Genomic DNA, 21,613 nt, shown 5'->3' with positions numbered 1-21,613 from the left:
CCCAGGAAATAATAGTAATAAATTGTTTCATTTTCCCTTCCAACTAACTCTTGGAAACCTCGTTTTATCGCGGGAAGTAATTTGGATCAGCCGACCGGCCACAACTCCTGGCTGGTCACATGCTTGCCCTTCGATCGTTGTGCGATTCATGCTCGACCACCACGCGCTGGTGCCACGCGGCTGCTGGGGCCCATGCACCGCGCACACTGCTACCTTATCTCTTCACGCAGGGGCGGTCTCCTCCACCCGTTTCCTCTGCTTTTTCCTCACTTCTCTCCTCCTTGCTCCAAGGGGACGGGAGCGCTTCCTCGTTCTCCCTCCTCTTGCGTCCAGATTGGGGGTGGGGGCTGGTTGCTGGCCATCAGGGGCAGAGCTATGGCAAGGCGGGTTGACAACACCGTTCGCTGCAAGGGCGGAAACCGATGCTACAACTGCAGATGCGGCGACTAGCGTCTCTGGTGTTATGACGGCGTGATGGGCCGGATGTACGATGTTATGCAAGCGGTGGCGCAGTGGATGGAGGCACTGGCGACCGCATGAGTTGGATGCTACAACCAGCGGCGCCGTGAGCTGGGACCAGCTGCTCCTGGAGTTGCAACCGGCGACATGGGAAGCTACGGCAGGGAGCACTCCGTAGTCGAGAATGCCGCGACCTGCGTCAGTGGAAGCTAGGACCGGCTACGGTGGATGCTGGGACCGGCAGTGGCGGATGCGATGAGCTTGCCACTAGCGATGCAACGGAAGACGTTGGATGCTGGGACGGGTGGTGGTGGATGCTGCGACGGGGAGATGACGACTGCAAGCAGTGACAGTGTTAGGACCTGCAACGAGGCATGCTATGACCGGTGACAATAAAAGCTTCAGCCGGCAGTTCGAATAGCTGGGACAAGTGACTTGTCGGGCTAGCGGTGCCACTGGTACTTCAGGTGGGCGGCCGTGGGAAGCGTGCGTACGAGCCCACACTGGTGGAAAGCTGCGAGCGCGTCCGTCTGCCTGCACGAGCAGTGGTGGGGGGTGGGGAATATCCCTGTCTATTTACGCCGAGACGGGGTGTGCGGGAGGTAGACGACACAGATCGAAAGGCCAGGCCGAACCCAATCGTGCGGCGCGGGAGGCCACTGATCGAGGCTCGGGCCGGTTGCCTAACGCAGAGCATTGCCCTTTTCTTGCTGACGAAATAACGGAGCTGTCACCTTTTCAGGTTTATTTTTCCATTGCTCGTCCCTGTGTTCCAAACGGAACGAAGGACAATTTCCCTGTGAACATTGTTCTTGTACTATTCCTGCACCTTTTCCGTGAATCGCCTAATTAAGAAGTTGGAGGAGCTTTGCTAGGTGGCGGAAGAGCATGCTGAATAGACGAACTGGTGAACAACTGGCGGTTTTGCAAGCAGGTGGGGAATGATTCCTTGCGGCAGTGCATGGGATCGGTGTCTGGGTCCCGGTAGCGGTGCGGCGCGGTGGGGATTGAGTCCTGCGGCGGCGCATGCGGTGACCCACTTTTTCACAGAGAGCGCTGGCCATAGCTCTGCCCCTGGTGAAACTGGTGAAAACAATGTATGGTCACCATTGCATTGTCCATACCCCATGTCAGACACCGCTCATATAAACTTGTCAAACCAAGCTCTTGGAGACTGCTTCAGTCCGTAAAGGGCTTTCTTTAGCCTGCATACCTTGCCAACACTCTCAGAAGTTGAGGACCCAGGTGGAATCTCTACGTGTACCTCCTCCTGCAAGTCCCCATGCAAGAAAGCATTCCTATACAGTTGATGTAAAGGCCATCCGAAATTTGCTGCACAGGAGATCAGAATCCTCACAGTGTGCATCTTTGCTACTGGAGCAAAAGTATCATCGTTGCCAATACCGTATGTTTGACTGTACCCCCTTGCTACAAGCCATGCTTTGTATCTTCCAACCTTCCCTTCTGCATTCTGTTTCACAGCGTATACTCACTTGTAGCTGACTGCCTTCTTTCCTGTTCGAAGGGATGTTAGTACCCATGTATTGTTCTTACATAGAGCCTCCAGCTCCTCCACCATGGCCACACGCCACTTTGAGTCCTGCTTTGCCTTCTCATCAGTCGGAAAGAGAAGCAACAATTGCTTTGTAGGTCAGGACAATGCTTTCCTATAAAGCAGGATGCTTTAAGCTTTACAGGAAACACAATTTCCAATATCATTGACATTGAACCCATACTGTTTCTCTAGTATCCCTGCTATTGCCCGAGTAGTTCTCCTCAAAGCAATACGCCCATCGATTGACCCTTTTGTAGCCACTTACCTTTCAGCCTGATCCCCCTGATGTGCAACACCATCACCTCGCTTTCTGAATACACCTTTAGCTGCGCCTCTTGCTCCACCATCCACCTCGACACACTACCAATCTAAGCCAGTGCACGCTTCAGTGAATACACCTTTAGTTGCTCCTCTTGTTCTGTCGTCCACCTCAACACACTACTAACCTAAGCCGGTGTGCCAACCTGCACATCACCGGTGGAAGCTGATGCTTGTATCACAGGAGCCACAAGAGTTACTATTCAGCCTGACCCCCCTGATGTGCAACATCATCACCTCGTGTTCGTGAATACACCTTTAGTTACTCCTCTTGCTCTGTCGTCCACCTCGGCACACTACCATTCTAAGCCGGTGGACGCTTTCGTGAATACGCCTTTAGTTGCTCTTCTTGTTCTGCTGTTCACCTCGGCACACTACCAATCTGAGCCGTTGTGCCAACCTGCACATCATCGGTGGAAGTCGATGCTTGTATCACAGGAGCCATAAGAGTTACTATTGAGCCGCTGCTAAAGAGCTGCATCTGTGTGGTACTACTCCCCCCTCTTGAACGATCTCTGGTTGGAGACATTGGTTAAGTTCTCCAAACAAGACACATAGATCATTTTTCTGACCACTAGTAAATGTGTACATGCAATGCTAGTTAATATTATGCAATATATTAATTGCATAAAGATAGTAGGTAAGATATCATTTTCGTGTTAATTATGTGATTAGTGCCGACGGTGATATTTGGTATGATATTAGTTGCACGTTAAACATGTTGAGCGCTCATCATTGGAGCAATCTGGATCGTTGGATTGACTTTATTTGATGGCCGAGATTAATTGGATCTGCCCCTTACGGTCCTTTTATATTGGTATAGATAAAAGGGTTTCGATTCACGAACGTAACATTCATGCTCACAAATATCTGCCTCTCAGACGGACTCCAACATTTATACCCTCTTTGTCCCGATAAATATCCAATAAAGATACACTTCACTGCCTGAGGATTTAATCTGTTGACCGATGGCCTATGATCATGAGCAAAACAAGTGCAACCGAACACCTTGGGAAGAATTTATTTTCTGTGAAAATCAAATTGACACGGTAATTTCATACCCGTCACCCGGGATGGCGTTCACGGTAATTTCATACCTTTCAGACGGTGGCCTTCATGACAGCTTCACTCCACAGGAACTTGGGCACATTCATGGTGAACACCAATGCCCGGGCTACCTCCAGCAGATGGCAATTTCCCCCCTCTACCACCCCATTATGAGGTGTGTCCAGACATGATGTTTGATGCAGGATGCCCTTGTCCGACAAAAAGGCACCAATGGCCTTGTTAACATACTCAGTGCCATTGTCTGATCCGGTTGCTTGAATTTTCACATTAAATTGAGTCCGAACAAGTGCATAAAAAGTTTTGAAACACTGAAACACTTCGTCTTTATGTCTCAGATGATAGACCCAAATCATCCGAGAATGGCAATAGATGAACGTAACGAATTACTTCATACCACTTAGAGATAACACGGGACATGTCCATACAGATGAATGGATTAACACAAAAGGAGAAATACTCCTATTCTCTTACTCACATATGAGTTTTTGGTATGTTTAGCAAATTCACATGCATCACGGTTCAATTTCTCTTATCCACACCACTCATTACATCAGGAAATACTTGATACATTTTGTCGAAAGACGCATGTCCCATCCTGTAGTGTTGGAGTAGGGCTATAGTCTTGATGCAGGGCAAGCCTAGGGTTTGGCCTGATCTTCATGAATTGGAGGTGGATTTGAGGAAGAACACGAAGAACACAAGGGAAATCACACAAGAGGAACACTCATAGACAAGATCCACACCAAGATGCTCCTTATCGATAATCAAATCACAAGATACACATAGATCCAAACAACAACAATGGTAGAAAGTAACTAGGTAGTTCTTCCACATTCTCTATGAAACGTGGAGGCCTTGAGAGATAGATAGCCTTCCCCAGTCCAAAGAATATGGAGGTCTTGATTAACCACAAGGGGTTCTTCTCCTAAAGTAGGCCTTGATCTCCAAAGGAGAAGGATAGATGAGCAAAGCTCTCTCAAGTTTTATCTAAATGCTTTGCTAACCCTAGAATGGAGGAGGGGATGAGGTATATAGTCCTAGGCACGAAGAGGTAAGTAGGTGGGGAAGATACATGGGCATGTGCCCTTTCCTCACTATGCACAGGCATGCTGGAGGGTCCGGGGCAGTCCAGAGGCTCCAGGTACTTCCAGGGCAGGATCCAGAGTCAACAGAAGGTTTGCAGGGTAGCGTGCAAGGTGGGGCGAAGGCTTCGGGGTACTTTTGGGTTATTCGAAAGGTTGCATAGGCTGGCCCAGATGTTTGCCCGGAGGCCCCGTGGTATCTCTGGGGCATCGTCATGCTTGATGACTTCGTCGTGGCGGTTCCTTATCTGCTTCTATGCTTCCCTAGCGGATGGTGTGGCCGCTCTCTTGTGCATGACCTCCTCATTGCATGTTCATCATTCGGCTCAAACCTAAACGTGCAAAGTGTAGGAGGTCAAGTAGCCTTAACTAATAACGACCATAGTTAACTAGATACTCATCGTTGGATAACGGTTGTCTTTAATGTATCGTGGAGATTGTGGGCGACGCCTCCGTAATTGACTGTTGAAGATCGGCTCGTGTTGGTCATGCGGGTGAATGACTGGAGACATTCCCAGTGGCGAAGGACGAATTATTTTTAAGGTGCGGCGGAACCTTCGGCGGTAACAACCGCGACGCCGTGCCACCCAGCGCAGTCCATCAGCAACGATGCCAGGTTGCCGCTTACGCAAGCGCCTACGCCCACGACTGAGCTCTATCTAGCCTTCTCTTTTCCCGTTGTTCGCCTGCGCGGGCGGCCACTAGCACTAGGGTTGGTCGCTCGCTTCCATGGTTTGCGTGATGGCTGGCTGCATTCTACGCCTCTTCATTCCGTTCCTGGACAACTAGTGTCAATCGATGATGTGTCGTTGCAGTTCGGTCAATTAACAAATGATGCCCAAGCAAGTAGGAGGACAGGTTCAGGTAACTCAGCCCAAGCCTCAGCAGCGACCGAGCCCTCTTTTTCTTCCTTTTCTTTTCTTCCTAGCCGTCCAGTGATGTATGCACGAGAAGATTCATTCGCATGCAGCGATGTAGTGTACCAGTAGAAAACGTTTTGCGCTATAAATCAAGGTAGGGCGTGTTAGGAATAAGCAACTTGTATTCCCATGAGGCCATAGGCCGATATATATACATGTACAGGTGTGGAACATATGCAGGAAACTCCTTATGCAACGGGATCAATATAAAGGGGTACATGACCTATATTATAACTCTAACACCCCCCCTCAAACTCATGGTGGAGGAACAACACTGAGTTTGGAGAGATAAAAGCCATGTTGTGCTCTAGTCTGGGCCTTCGTCAGGAAATCCGCCAACTGTAACTCGGAAGGCACATACTGAAGAGCAATAACCTGATCCTGCACAGCAGCGCGCATATAGAAAGCATCAACACCAATATGCTTGGTGAGCTCATGCTTCACAGGATCGCGCGCAATGCTAGGCGCGACGGGGGTGATAGGGGAGTCAGGAAAAGTGAGGAAAGAGATATCCTCCACTGAAAAAAACGAGGAAGATGGGCGTGGGTAAAAAGGACGAGACTCATCAAAAGTCACATGTGAATGCGCATGAAGCCAGCGAACTCGGTGTAGTTAGTACCATCGAAGATCACCCGACAGCGAGGGACAGCAACATAACCCGATGCAGCAGACTTTTTTTTAGGAGAGACCCGAAATCAGCAGAACACCAGACGGCAGACGGAAGACCACGAGCAGGCGGGAGACAGGCGGGAGACCACGAGCAGGCGGGAGACCGGAAGGAGCGAACGGCGGCCGCGGGAAGTGGAGCTGGGGCGCACGGGTAGCAGCAACGGCGCCTGAGAGCAGGAGGCGCGGCTGCGCGACCGCGAGCCTGGCGGGAGGGGCGGACGACGGGAACGGCGGAACCGCCCTGGCACCTGGCGAGAGCCGCCCTGGGCGGACGGCGGGGGCGGCGCCTGGCGGGCGGCAGGAGCGGCGCCTGGCATGAGGGGCGCCTGGCGTGAGCGGCGCCTGGCGGGCGGCGGGAGCGGCGCCTGGCGGACGGCGGGAGCGGCCTCTGGCTGGAGGGGCGCCTGGCGGGAGGGGAGGAAGAGACGCAGCAGCGACGCTGAGGCGAAGAGAAACCGTGGCGGCGGCGGGGATGGGATCGTAGCACGAGTTGCGCGTGCGAAAAAAGAGACCTAAAGCTCTGATACCATGTTAGGAATAAGCAACTTGTATTTCCATGAGGCCATAGGCCGATATATATACATGTACAGGTGTGGAACATATGCAGGAAACCCCTTATACAACGGGATAAATATAAAGGGGTACATGACCTATATTATAACTCTAACAGGGCGGACGCCCTACCGAGTCCTTCGCCTGTGGACATTCCCCCGACTTGAGGGAACGGCATCTGACTGTAGGCACTTTGAAAATTGGAAGAAGGCCCCTTGCTTGGTTACCTCATGGGATGTAATCATCATGGGCCTGGGCCTTTAGATGGACCATAAGTAGCTGTGGGCCTACCCCGTAGGCGTTCCCCTGTCAACTCCTCTTGTCTAGGCCAGCCACTTGTCTAGGCCAGCCACTGGAATGGTATGGGCCACATATATAGCACAATTCTTAAAAATAATCTACTCCCTCCATCTATATATATATATAGGGCCTAATGCGTTTTTCGAGATCGCCTTTGACTATTGATAAGATTAATAGTATATGAGATATGTAATGTGAAAATTATATCATTGGAAGCTCCTTTCATGTACGAATTTGACAGTATGCTTTGTGTAACTTGCATGTCATATACTATCGCTTTAACATGTGGTCAAACTTAGCCTTGAAAAACGCATTAGGCCCAATATAGATGGATAGAGGGAGTATACGACATGAAACTATAAATGGCCTTAAATTTGGAGCAAACTATTACGTTTTGTGCACCAACCAGTAGAACCAAAAGACCAAACTGATCAAGAAGGTTGGGCAATCCACATATACACCCCCCCTCACGTGTGACTCGATAAGGTGTACATTGGATAGAAAGATGGAAAGCAAAAATTTTAATTTTTTCGTGGCAAAGTGTAATTTAGTAATATCAAGATGATACCATTTACACCCAGCCTCTGCAACAACATAATATCACGACCTAGTCAATACATTGAGGATGCACAGAAACAACACCACATAAACATAAACATAAACATAAACGTAATATCACAGACCTAGTCAAGACATTGAGGATGGGATGCACACAACCCGAAAGATGTCCCAAACAAGTTGGGGCAAGCTAGAGGTGAAACCCATAAGATCTCGCAACCAACTGATGATTCTGGCACATGGATAGCAAGCTTCCACGCACCCCTGTCCATGGCTAGTTCTCTGGTGATACTCCAGTCTTTCAGATCCCTCTTTAAGGACTCCTCCCATGTCAAGTTCGGTCTACCCCGACCTCTCTTGACATTATCGGCACATTTTAGCCGTCTGCCATGCACTGGCGCTTATGGAGGCCTGCGCTGAATATGCCCAAACCATCTCAGACGATGTTGGACAAGCTTCTCTTCAACCGGTGCTACCCCAACTTTATCTCGTATATCATCATTCCGGACTCGGTCCTTCCTTGTGTGGCCACACATCCATCTCATGCGCATCTCCGCCACACCTAACTGTTGAACATGTCGCCTTTTAGTCGGCCAACACTTAGCGCCATACAACATTGCGGGTCGAACCGCCGTCCTATAGAACTTGCCTTTTAGCTTTTGTGGCACTCTCTTGTCATAGAGAATGCCAGAAGCTTGGCGCCACTTCATCCATCCGGCTTTGATTTGATGATGCACATCTTCATCGATATCCCCATCCTTCTGCAGCATAGACCCCAAATATCTAAAGGTGTCCTTCTGAGGCACCACCTGCCCGTCCAGGCTAACCTCCTCGTGCCTAGTAGTACTGAAACCGCATCTCATGTACTTGGTTTTAGTTCTACTAAGTCTAAAGCCTTTGGATTCCAAGGTTTGTCTTCATAGCTCTAACTTCCTATTGACCCCGTCCGACTATCATCGGCTAGCACCACATCATCCGCAAAGAGCATACACCATGGGATATCTCCTTGTATATCCCTTGTGACCTTATCCATCACCAGAGCGAAAAGATAAGGGCTCAAAGCTGACCCCTGGTGCAGTCCTATTTTAATCAGGAAGTCATCAGTGTCGCCATCACTTGTTTGAACACTTGTCACAACATTATCATACATGTCCTTGATGAGCGTAATGTACTTTGCTAGGACTTTGTGTTTCTCCAAGGCCCACCACATGACATTCCGCGGTATCTTATCATAGGCCTTCTCAAAGTCAATGAACACCATATGCAGGTCCGTTTGCTCCTTGTATCTCTCCATGAGTTGTCGTATCAAGAAAATGGCTTCCATGGTCGACCTCCCAGGCATGAAACCAAACTGATTTTTGGTCACGCTAGTAATACTTCTTAAGTGGTGCTCAATGACTCTCTCCCACAGCTTCATTGTATGGCTCATCAGCTTAATTCCACGATAATTAGTACAACTCTGAACATCCCCCTTGTTCTTGAAGATTGGTACTAATATACTCCGTCTCCATTCTTCTGGCATCTTGTTTGCCCGAAAAATGAGGTTGAAAAGCTTAGTTAGCCATACTATAGCTATGTCTCCGAGGCCTCTCCACACCTCAATGGGGATACAATCAGGGCCCATCGCCTTGCCTCCTTTCATCCTTTTTAAAGCCTCCTTGACTTCCGACTCCTGGATTCGCCGCACAAAGCGCCTGTTGGTATCATCAAAGGAGTCATCCAGTTCAATGGTAGAGCTCTCATTCTCCTCATTGAACAACTTGTCGAACTACTCGCCATCTATGCTTAATCTCCTCGTCCTTCACCAGGAGCTGGTCTGCTCCGTCCTTGATGCATTTGACTTGGTCAACATCCCTTGTCTTCCTCTCTCGGATCTTGGCCATCTTATAGATATCCCTTTCGCCTTCCTTCGTGTCTAACTGCTGGTAGAGGTCCTCATACGCCCGACCCCTTGCTTCACTCACAGCTGGCTTTGCAGCCTTCTTTGCCATCTTGTACTTCTCTATGTTGTCCGCACTCCTATCTAGGTAGAGTCGTCTAAAACAATCTTTCTTCTCCTTAATAGCCTTATGGACATCATCATTCCACCACCAGGTATCTTTAGCTTCTCTTCTACTTCCCCTGGACACTCCAAACTCCTTTGAGTCCACCTTATGAATGCAAGTCGCCATCTTCATCCACATATTGTTTGCATCGCCTCCTTCCTTCCAAGGGCCCTCCTTAATGACCCTCTCCTTGAACGCCTGAGCTACCTCCCCCTTGAGCTTCCACCACTTTGTTCTAGCAACTTTGGCACGCTTATCCCACTGGACACGAATCCGAAAGCAGAAGTCAGCCACCACGAGCTTATGCTAAGGTTGACACTCTCTCCAGGTATCACCATACAATCTAGGTGCGCACACCTGTCTTCTCTTCTCGAGAGGATGAAATCTGGCTAGAGTGTTGACCACTGCAAAAGGTCACTAGATGTGATTCTCTCTTTTGAAAGAGGGTGTTAGCTACGATCAGGTCGTAGGCTAGAGCAAAGCTTAAGACATCTTCTACTTCTTGATTCCTGATGCCATAGCCAAAGCCCCCATGCACCCCTTCAAAACCCGTGTTAGATGTACCCACGTGGCCATTGAGGTCTCCTCCTATGAAGAGCTTCTCGCCAATCGGTACACACCTAACCATGTCCTCCAGGCCTTCCCGGAACTCCCTCTTGGTGTTCTCATTATGGCCTACTTGCGGGGCATACACGCTGATAACATTGAGAAATAAGTCCCCAACTACCAGCTTGACCAGGATAATCCGGTCCCCATCTCTCTTTACGTCTACCACTTCATACTTGAGGCTCTTGTTGAGCAAGATGCCTAAAGCTGACATGACCAACCATGCACAACAAATAAGCAAAAACAACTTTTCACCGTCTTTGACACCACACCACACAAACTGCGAGAAAGGTACCCCGAAAGCAACACATCCAGGAAGGAAACAAATGGCGCGCAAGCACCGCTGCCACGTGATCTAATCACTGAACGGTCAGATCGTGGGTTTTCACCTTAGAGAGCATGTCTAAGCAATCTCCGAAGAAATGATTTATGGACATAATGCATAGACACCGCCATCGGCAGATGCGATCAACAAAGGTCAGACCTAGGTTTTTCACCCCCAAAGCTCAACACCTGGTTCTCGAAGAGCACCACCTAGCCGAAATCACCTTGTGTTGCCACCACCACTTGCGAAAGAAGATGGTGCTGGCAGGAGGGGCACACCTACACCTAAGTCATGTGATCCAAGCCACACATGTACACGAACTGCTGCACGACTCGAAGATCCGAACTTTGTCAGTACCTTCATCTTGCACGTGCTGCACAAGGCGATGACGGCGCCAAGATGTGGCGACGTACTTTTTGCCACCATAAGTCCTAGACGCACCACCCCTACAGACCTTCCCCACTGTTGCACCGCTTCACGTCAATGATAACCGTAGCCAGGTGGAAGCAAAACCGCCTCCTGAATCAACGATGAATCATTGGTTTTGGGTCGGGAAGACTGCCGCTGCTAGACCGATCCATGCGGCCACCGGACGCTCTCGCGGCAGGCCCGGAAGGGCCCATATCAGACCCGCTCGTGTACCACCGCCACACCCCGGACCATTGTTGCCGTTGCCGCGGGCGGGACCACCACCCTCCGCTGAGTTCCGCCACGAGAGGAGAGGACCACTTCACGCCGCCCTGGCTTTCACAATCCCGTCCACCATCGCCCCACATGGCCCAACCCCCACCGACAAAGTGAGGGTATCCCCCCTGTGACGCCCCCGATTCAATCGTACACTAATCATGCACGCAAACGTGTATGATCAAGATCAGGGACTCACGGGAAGATATCACAACACAACTCTAAAACATAAGTAAGTCATACAAGCATCATAATACAAGCCAGGGCCCTCGAGGGCTCGAATACAAGTGCTCGATCATAGACGAGTCAGCGGAAGCAACAATATCTGAGTACAGACATAAGTTAAACAAGTTTGCCTTAAGAAGGCTAGCACAAACTGGTATACAGATCGAAAGCGGCGCAGGCCTCCTGCCTGGGATCCTCCTAACTACTCCTGGTCGTCGTCAGCGGCCTGCACGTAGTAGTAGGCACCTCCAGTGTAGTAAGAGTCGTCGTCGATGGTGGCGTCTGGCTCCTGGGCTCCAGCATCTGGTTGCGACAACCAGGTAGAAAGGAAAGAGGGAAAAAGAGGGAGAAAGCAACCGTGAGTACTCATCCAAAGTACTCGCAAGCAAGGAGCTACACTACATATGCATGGTTATATGTGTAAAGGGCCATATCGGTGGACTGAACTGCAGAATGCCAGAATAAGGGGGGGATAGCTAGTCCAGTCGAAGACTACGCTTCTGGCAGCCTCCATCTTGCAGCATGTAGAAGAGAGTAGATTGAAGTCCTCCAAGTAGCATCGCATAGCATAATCCTACCCGGCGATCCCCTCCTCGTCGCCCTGTTAGAGAGCGATCACCGGGTTGTATCTGGCACTTGGAAGGGTGTATTTTATTAAGTATCCGGTTCTAGTTGTCATAAGGTCAAGGTACAACTCCGGGTCGTCCTTTTACCGAGGGACACAGCTATTCGAATAGATAAACTTCCCTGCAGGGGTGCACCACATAACCCAACACGCTCGATCCCATTTGGCCGGACACACTTTTCTGGGTCATGCCCGGCCGCGGAAGATCAACACGTCGCAGCCCCACCTAGGCACAACAGAGAGGTCAGCACGCCGGTCTAAACCCTATGCGCGCAGGGGTCTGGGCCCATCGCCCATTGCACACCTGCACGTTGCGTACGCGGCCGGAAGCAGACCTAGCCTAGTGGCATTCCAGTCCAATCCGGCGCGGGCCGCTCAGTCGCTGACGTCACGAAGGCTTCGGCTGATACCACGACGTCGAGTGCCCATAACTTTCCCACGTAGTTGGTTAGTGCGTATAGACCAAATGGCCAGACTCAGATCAAATACCAAGAACTCGTTAAGCGTGTTATTTTGAAGTAACCGCGGACGCCGTCCAGGGCCAGGCCCACCTCTCGCCTAGGTGGTCTCAACCTGCCCTGTCGCTCCGCCACAAAGATCCACTCGCGGGTACTCCTACGAGCTGACCCGACTTTAGTCACCACAGGTATCATGTATAGAGTATATAAGTATATACCCGTGATCACCGCCCAAGTGATCACGGCCCAATAGTATAGCACAGCAGACGGACAAGAATGTAGGGCCACTGATGGAAAACTAGCATCCTATACTAAGCATGTAGGATTGCAGGTAAAGGTAACAACAGTAGTAGCAAGGACAGGCTATGCATCAGGATAGGATTAACGGAAAGCAGTAACATGCTACACTACTCTAATGCAAGCAGTATAGAGAAGAATAGGCGATATCTGGTGGTCAAGGGGGGGCTTGCCTGATTGCTCTGGCAAGGAGGGGTCGTCAACAGCGTAGTCGGTCGGGGCACCAGCAGCGGCGTCGGTCTCGTAGTCTATCGGAGGGAAGAGGGGGAAGAAACAATGAATACAATGCAAACAGATGCATAACGATGCATGACATGACAAAGCGTGAGGCTAGGTGTACCTAAACGCGGTACTAGGTGATACCGGCGAAGGGGGGAAACATCCGGGAAAGTATTCCCGATGTTTCGTGTTTTCGGACAGATGGACCGGAGGTGAAATGTTGCAGGTTCACTATGCTAGGGACGTGTGGTGAACGAGCGGGCTGCGTATCCGGATTCGTCTCGTCGTTCTGAGCAACTTTCATGTAGAAAGTATTTTCATCCGAGTTACGGATTATTTTATATGATTTTCTAAAGATTTAATCATTTTCTGATTTTAATTATTTATTTAAATCCAACATTATTCAGAACAGTATGGGATGACGTCAGCATGACGTATGTGTGATGTCAGCAGTCAACAGTGCGGTTGACTGGTCAAAACTGACACGGGGGACCCATCTGTCATAGACAGTGGGTTAAACAGAGTTCAAACTAATCTAATTTAGTTAGTAAAACTACTGGGCCCACCTGTCAGTGTCTATTTAACTAAACTAATTAGTTTTAATTATAAAAATGTTTATTTGGATAATTAACCGAAGGGGGGCCCACACGTCAGTGTCACTGGGCAGCCCAGTCAGCAGTTGACCCTGGGGTGGCCCCAGGTGTGCCACGTCGGCGGTGGCCGGCGGCTCGACGCCGGCGACGCCAAAATGCGGCGGAGGGCCTCGGGCCTCGTCGGATTTCGCCTACGGGCGACCATTTCGCGCGCGCTAGGGTGCGTTCGAACGAGCGGAGCAGCGCGCGTCGAACTGCGGTGGTGGCCCGGCCGGAAAAGGCCGGAGACGGCGCCGGCAAGCGGCAAAGGCGGCGCTGGAGTTCGGGCACGAGCGGATCCGGCTATACCCAGCACGGCGGAGCGAGCTAGCCAGCGCTACGGAGCCCTACGCGCGTGCTGAGCTCATCGGTGAGCGTGGCCACGACGGCAAGGCGCACAGCGGCGACCAGAGCTCGGGCACGATGGCGAGCTAGCTACGACGTGCTAGGAGATTAACAGGGAGGAGCAGGAGGCGGAGGAGCTCACCGTGCGGCACGGAAGCAGGCCCGTGATAGCTTAGGAGCGCAGAGGTGGCCGGAGACGACGGCGGTCACCGGCGACAGAGAAGATGGGGACGAGCTCGATCGCTACCGTGCGGTGCTCCTCGAGCTCGATGGCGAGGCGTAGACGAGGTAGAGGACGACGGCGCGTCTCGTGGACGTGCTGGCGAGGCGCGGGGTGGCCGGTGGCCGCGGCTATGGCGCAGCCATGGCGACGGCGGCGCTCGGTGAGGCGCGGCAGAGGTGGATCTGGAGGGGAGTGGGAGAGGCGCAGGAACCAAGGCGAGAGTGGGGGCGAGTGGGAGGCGGGATCGAGGAAGCGGGGGCGCGGCGGCCTTATCCTCCCCGGCGTCGGTGCCGGCGAGGTGGTCGGGCGGGAGCGCGCCCCTGTTCCGACCCGGGTCGGGGGAACAGGGAAAGGAGGCGGGCCGGGCCGGCTGGCTGGCTATTAGCTGGGCCGTCTGGTCCAAGAGTTGGGGAGTTCGATTCCTTTTGTTTTATTTTCATTTTTTCCTTTTATTTATTTTCTTTTCTGTTTTAACTCAATTTAAGTATTTAGACATTTTCTAAAAATGTATTTACTTCACCATAATTACCTATGCAATATTTGGCACCCTCCGAACATTTTTGTTTTGACTTTTGAAAACTTTGGGTGTTTGTCACTAATTCATTTCTTTGAATTTGAGATGTTTTGAACTAACACTTGATTAGCAACAGTAACAGAGATGACATGGCATCATCAGGAGAGTTTTACTGTAGCCTAATTATCCGGGTGTTACACCCCCTCCCCCCTTTTTAGTTGAATTGCGAAAGACGAGACATGGACCCAATGATGTCTTGGTTCTGATACCATATCAAGGTTCATGCACCAACCTGTAGAACCCAAAGCCCGAACGTATGGAGAAAATTGGGCAATCAACATATACTTTAACACAAACCATCTTTGGAGGATTTTAAAATATTAATGCATTTTCAGGAAGTAGGGCCTAGAAACATAAAGCTTGAATCCTCGTTTCTCACAAAATCTTTGCTACTGAATAAACAAAGTGGACAATTGCATTACATGGATGATGAATACAAAAGTCACCATGACGGTTTCAGGTTTAATTGAACCGGCTAACAAGGTCAACTATGAATTCAGACAAGAAAAGGTGGAGATTTTGAGGGAATTGAGATAGGATTTTAGCCGGTCTAGGATACACGTAAGAGGCCGAATGGAACATGACAACTTGGGTTTAACCCGATTACAAGATGGATGCTCTCCAGCCCTAAAAATCTTGGCTGTTATAGCCCTGAAAAGCAGAAAAGCAAAAGCACACAACTGTGGCTGTTCTCGGGGATTTGAACATCGATCCACAAGATCACCAGGGCGTTCGATCAACATCGACAGCGTCATCATTTTCAGGCAAAGCGATAAGTGGTGATGTCGAAGGTTAGATCAGAGATCGACGGCTGACGGAGTTTTAGGCAAAACGAACCAGTTCGATGGTAACTGAAGAATTCAACACTGTCATATTCAGGATTCAGAGATCCTGAGACACCAATCTTTCAAAGAGGCTTAGAATGTTGGCAAATGCTAGTGTTAAAGAGTATTAGTATTGGTCTATTAGTCTATGTTTAGTTTCCTTACACCTCAGGTTATGTGTAATATATATATATATATATATATATATATATATATATATATATATATATATATATATGCCCCTTGGGCCTTCAATAAAGTTAAGTTGCTTTCCTAACATGGTATCAGAGCCTAGGTTTAGGTCTCCGGACGCCGCAACTCGTCCTTACGATCCAATTTTTTTTCCGCCTTCTCTTGATCGATCTGTTCTGGGTCGATCTCGTTCGCTGCCGACCTCCTCCTCTGGCCGGCTAGCTGCTGCTCTTCCCACCATGCCTTGTTGCGCCACTGCCTGATCTGCCTGTCGGCCCAGTCTCCTGCGAGTCGGTCCCTGCTGCCAGTCTCCAGATCGAACCACGACAACTTGTCCAGCATCTAGCCGCCTCTCAGATCGATCTCCGCGGTGTGTCGCCCCGTCGAAGCATGCCTCCAGGCCGTTGCCTTACGTCCGCTCGTGGGATACAACCGCCGTCCATGCAAGTACTTGCCTGGTAGCTGCTGGTGGTCCGTATGTGCGGCTGCTGGCTCCATGTCCCGTGAGGGATGCCACTTGGTGTTGCTTGATCCGTTCCCATCTTGATTTCAACAACAAAAAAAGCAGTCCAATGTCTTCTGCATACACGATGGATTTTGCATCTTTGTGTTGTGTATGCTTCCTAGCTTTTACCTTCCTTGTTTTCCGATGCGTCCATCAAATCCATTGATATTTCGTGTTTCTCATGCCATGCGAGTCCACAATAGCTTTGTCCGTCAGCCTTTTTCTGGTCATTGTCCTCTCTATAGGATTTATGTGGCCTCTCTTTGCATTGTTGATCTAAGCCCATTCTCTTGCCGCCGAGCTTCTTTCGCCGTCGTTTTTCATGGGCCATGATTCTTTAAGCAATGCTTCTTCTCTTGATGTGCCATCTTCTTTTGACAACCCATCTTCTCTTGATACTTCTATTGATGTGGTGTCTTCCTCTGATGTGCCATCTCTTCGTTATCCCCTTTGGCGACTCGACAGGTTTCGAAGACTCTTCATGCTACGACGACACTCTCAAGACGCGGATTTGGATTATCATTTTTTTAGTAGTACACTTCTTCAAATGCAATGCTATTGCATACGCTTTGCATTTGAGGGGTGGGGGGGTGGGGGGGGGGGTTAAGGAGTATTAGTATTGGTCTAGGAGTCCTTATTAGTCTATGTTTAGTTTCCTTACACCTCAAGTCATGTGTAATATATATATATATGCCCCTTGGGCCTTCAATAAAGTTAAGTTGCTTTCCTAACAGCTAGCACAGGTGGGTCTAGGACCTCTAGGTAGAAGCACAATGTAACACAATATCTGTGCTTTTAGATAAGCATGGATATCTTCGTATACTCTGGTTAACTGTTTTTATGGCTAGTCTGAGTTTCTTCTATTGATTGTGTTTTTTTGGCTACAGGTGTTAAAAAACAAGCCAGACTTTCGTCGGAAGCCTTGGGCAAACATTACTCCAAGTGCTAAAGATTTTGTACAGAAGTTACTAGTTAAGGATCCCCGTGCAAGACTAACTGCTGCTCAGGCATTATGTATGTAACTATTTATCAATATCGGATATGTTTTTTTCGAGAAAACACAAAAAGATTTTTGCGTTCCTTTGTATTGAAAAGATAGGGTTTATGTTACAATCCTCCTAGGAGGTACAGAACTGATGATGAAAAACGGGTAATCAGTGCACGTCCCAAGTCTGGGGGATGATGTCGCGAAGGCCAACAGCTCCCGCCTTGGCCCAGAGTGACGCCTCTTCCTTGATCTTCACAACAAGGTCTTGCGCCGAAGGCAGGGCGCCCTCAAAGACGCAACTGTTGCGGTGTTTCCAGATCATCCAGGGGGTTAACAAGGCCATGGAGGCCAGGCCTTTGCGCATGGACTGCGGTGTCCCCTGCCTGGCAGTGTGCCACCAGTCCAAGAGGGAAGGTTCATGGCGTGGTGGCGTGCACGGCATGCGTAGCCAAGCGATGATGTCATGCCAAACTTGCCTGGAGAAGGGGCATCGAAGTAGCAGATGGTCCATCGTCTCGGGGTCCGGGCAGCACAGGAGGCAAGGGTCGTGGTGCTGCAGCCCACGGCGTGCCAAGCGGTCGGCGGTCCAGCACTGGTCCTGGTCGGCGAGCCAGTGGAAGAAGCGTACCCGGGTCGGTGCCCAACTCTTCCATATGAATTTCCAGGAATCGCTGTGGATTGATCCCTGGAAGGTAGCCTTGTAGCAGGACTTTGCACTGTATGATCTGCTCGTGGTCCACTTCCAGAGGAGTTGGTCAGGTTCCTCGGTCAGGGTAGTGCGCTCCAAGGTACTCCAGAGGTGTATGTATTGGCCAATCTCTTGGATATCTAGTGTGCCCTCGATGTCGCGTGCCAAAGCATTGGCGTGGAGCCCCTCCGCGACAGTCCGTGCCTTTCTCTTGCGCTTGGGGATGCAGGCGTGGAGCTGTGGTGCGATCTCGCTGATGGCGCGGCCATTGATCCACCGGTCATCCCAGAATAGGGTTGTATGGCTGTTGCCCAGGACCGTCTGGGTGCAGGCGAAGAACAGTGCCCACTCGTCCGCAGAGAACTGCAAGCCAAGGCCGCTCCATGCCCTGGTTTGGTCAGTGCGGCTCAGCCATAACCATCGAAGGCGCAACGCCAGCCCGGTGCGCTCCAGGTCTGGAATTCCGAGGCCTCCGAGCTCGATGGGGCGGCCGGCGCCAGTTGACATGGCAGTTGCCGCCATTGGCCGCCTCACGGCCAGCCCACAAGAACCCTACTTCAATCTTCTCAAGCTGCTTGATGGTTTTTATAGGTGGCGTGAAGACCAGCAGCTGGTAGATGGGGATCGCGCAGAGGACAGATTTCACCGTTGCGAGGCGCCTTGCCTTGTTCATGAGCCTCGCTTTCCAGGATGGCAGCTGGCCCCGCACCTTGTCCACGAGCGGTTGCAGTTGCGCGGCAGTGGGTCGCCGAACCGTGAGGGGAATTCCCAGGTAGGTGATGGGGAGCTCGGCAGCGAACGAGATCGACCCGCGGTTGCCGCGTCGCTGTCGCAGTGAATGAGGGTAGCCGTGCTCTTGGTGTAGTTGACGTGGAGTCTGGAGGCGCGGCCAAATAGTTGGAGGATTTCCTTGACCGCGACGATCTCGGTGGGCGATGGATGACAAAACAGCACAACATCATCTGCGTACAGCGAGATGGCTGGGACCGGCCGCTGTGGGTGGAGTTGCTGTAGTATCCCAAGTGAGGTTGTCCGATTGATGAGCCGGCCGAGGATGTCGACGGCAAGGACAAAGAGCTGCGGGGACAGCGGGTCGCCTTGCCGGAAGCTGCAACGGTGCTAGACCGGGGGCCCTGGAGCGCCATTGATGAGCACCCGAGTGCCCGCCGAGGATAGCAATATGGCCAGCCACTCCCGGAAGCGCGCGCCAAAACCGTAGCGTTGCAGGACCTCGAGGACGAATGACCAAGAGATCGAGTTGAAAGCTTTTGCCAGGCCAAGCTTGAGGAGGGCTCTTGGTGCCTTGAAAAGACAGAATAGTAGTGGTGCCTGCGCGCAAACAATCTTAGAACTGAGCTCTTGTAAAGGTGGGCGTAAGTTGGTGGAGCAGGCGTGCTGATTGCTTGACCAGAATGAAGTTATCATGAAGGCTGCGCCCGGGGGTAAACACGTTCTAGTTGTCGCTGACGAGGCGATCCAGCTTTGGGTCGAGGCGTAGCGAGAGAAGTTTCGCGAACACCTTGGCGACGAGGTGGATGAGGCTTATGGGCCTGTAGTCCCCGAAGCTGGCGGCGTCGGCGCGCTTCGGGAGCAGGGCGAGCAGTGCCTGGTTGAGGCGGGCGAAGCCCCGCCCGCGCATGTCGTAGAGCTGCTGGAATACGTCCGCGAAATCCTGCCGCACCATGGGCCAGCATGCCTTGATGAACTCAGCCGTGAAGCCGTCGGGACCGGGCGCCTTGTGCGCGGGCAGCCGTTGGACGGCGTGCCAAATCTCCTCGGCACCGAAAGGCGCCTCAAGGTCGAGAAGGTCATCGGCTGGCTCGATGAGGTCGTCAAGGTTCAGCGAGCAGTCGCGGTCGACGGCGGTGCCCAGCAAGGTGTCGAAGTGGGCGAAGGCCGCGTCTGCGATGTCATCGTGGTCGGAGAGCACACGGTCATCCATGGTGATAGCGTGGATCGTGTTCTTCTGCCGACGGTAGGTGCTCTGCCGGTGGAAGAAGGAGCTGTTCGCGTCTCCGTCCTTCAGCGAGGCAATACGTGCCCGTTGGCGAGCAATGGTACGTTCCAGGGAGGCAAGCCCAAGGTAGGATATCTTCAGTTGGGAGTGTAGCCATCGTTCATCAGGGTGAGGGCCCTGTCCTCTTGCGCCTTGTCAAATCTCAAGATCAGCTCCCGCGAGATTGCGAGCTTGAGGCGGATGCCACCGATTGTGCGGGCGCTCCAGCTCGTGAGCGCACGGGCCGTGGCCTGGAGGCGCAACACCTGTTACTTGAGCTCAATCATGTGAACTCTCTTGATTGCTGGATACTTTCATATGAATCATATTCAAGAGGACATACAGATAATACCCTTAGACCAATTAAGAAGTAATGGGGGGATTCCACCTTGTCAAACTCTTATTCAGCAGTCATGATTGCATCGAAAGATGGCTTTGGTACTGTTAGTTAATTCCTGTATTTCATAACTTCTGGTGGTGGTGTTTTTGGTTACGATGTCGTGCAATCAGCTAGTTGCACATCCAGTGCTATTGGATTCTTACTATCGTGTTCGCTTTTGATTGTTGTTGTTTTTGTACTTATTTGGTAGCACTGGTCTATGCACGTATAAAATAGCATGATTATATTTTCTTTTTATGTAGAAGTAGCTTTTGCTGATTATCATGATTAGATATGGTCGATGTAGGACCAACATGTAATTCGTTAATGACTCAGCACATAAATTGAACCTCTCTGGTTGCGATAAAATACAAACATGCTACTCCCTCCGTCCCAAAATTCTTGTCTTAGATTCGTCTACATACGGATGTATCTAATACTAAAACGTGACTTGATACATCCGTATTTAGATAAATCTAAGACAAGAATTTTGGGACGGAGGGAGTATTTCATACCTTGGTATATACCATAATGTTTATTTGTTTATACTGTGCTAATGTTCTGTTCTTCAGCACATGAATGGGTCAGAGAAGGAGGGCAGGCATCTGAAATACCCCTGGACATATCAGTATTGCATAATATGCGACAGTTTGTGAAATACAGTCGTTTCAAACAGTTTGCTTTAAGGGTAAGTTGGGATGCCAGATTAGTCTGAGATATTGTGCATGACTCTGGAAGGCGTGACACAGACAACTCAGATGAATTTCTACAACTTGTAGGCATTAGCATCTACATTAAATCCAGAAGAACTGTCTGATCTTCGTGACCAGTTCAATGCCATTGATATTGACAAGAGTGGAACGATTAGCCTGGAAGAACTGAAGCAGGTAGATATTGTTGGTATTTTTTGCTTCATTACTTGACTGTTTTACTAATATCTTTTCTTCCTACTTATAAAGGTTGGAGTTGGTGGGCGAGTTCATGTAGGACCAACACAAATAAACAAATGCACTTTTACACACATGGGACTAGAACCTTCGAAGAGATATAAATAAACAAATGCACTTTTACTCACATGTCAGACCTACCACAAATAAACAAATACACTATACTAATTTAATGTGAGCACCAGTCTTGTGAGAAACACAAGTAGCAAATGCAGAAATGTGACTCAGAACTCAAAATCATGCTCTTGGTTTTAGTTTCTCTTCCCATCCAATTTCTTCCAATTATACATCAACTGCAGAGAGATCTTTCGTTATATTTGTGCTCTCTTTTGATCTTGAACAGTGCAACAGCAGC

General features: G+C 50.3%; 1 protein-coding gene across 1 annotated transcript in view; it reads left to right on the top strand.

Annotated features, from left to right (window-relative positions):
* Nucleotides 1-21,613, top strand: part of LOC123052781 (calcium-dependent protein kinase 18) — a 63,383-nt gene that overhangs the window by 18,388 nt on the left and 23,382 nt on the right. The window contains exons 7-9 of the mRNA XM_044476119.1: nucleotides 17,148-17,274; nucleotides 20,884-20,999; nucleotides 21,091-21,198. Of these exons, the coding sequence (XP_044332054.1) occupies nucleotides 17,148-17,274; nucleotides 20,884-20,999; nucleotides 21,091-21,198 (351 nt within the window). The remainder of the gene's footprint in view (nucleotides 1-17,147; nucleotides 17,275-20,883; nucleotides 21,000-21,090; nucleotides 21,199-21,613) is intronic.

The sequence above is a fragment of the Triticum aestivum genome, chromosome 2D (assembly GCF_018294505.1).
Source record: "Triticum aestivum cultivar Chinese Spring chromosome 2D, IWGSC CS RefSeq v2.1, whole genome shotgun sequence".
Taxonomy (NCBI): Eukaryota; Viridiplantae; Streptophyta; class Magnoliopsida; order Poales; family Poaceae; genus Triticum; species Triticum aestivum.
The sequence above is the reverse complement of the archived record's forward strand: the minus strand, read 5'-3'. Positions and strand labels throughout refer to the sequence as shown.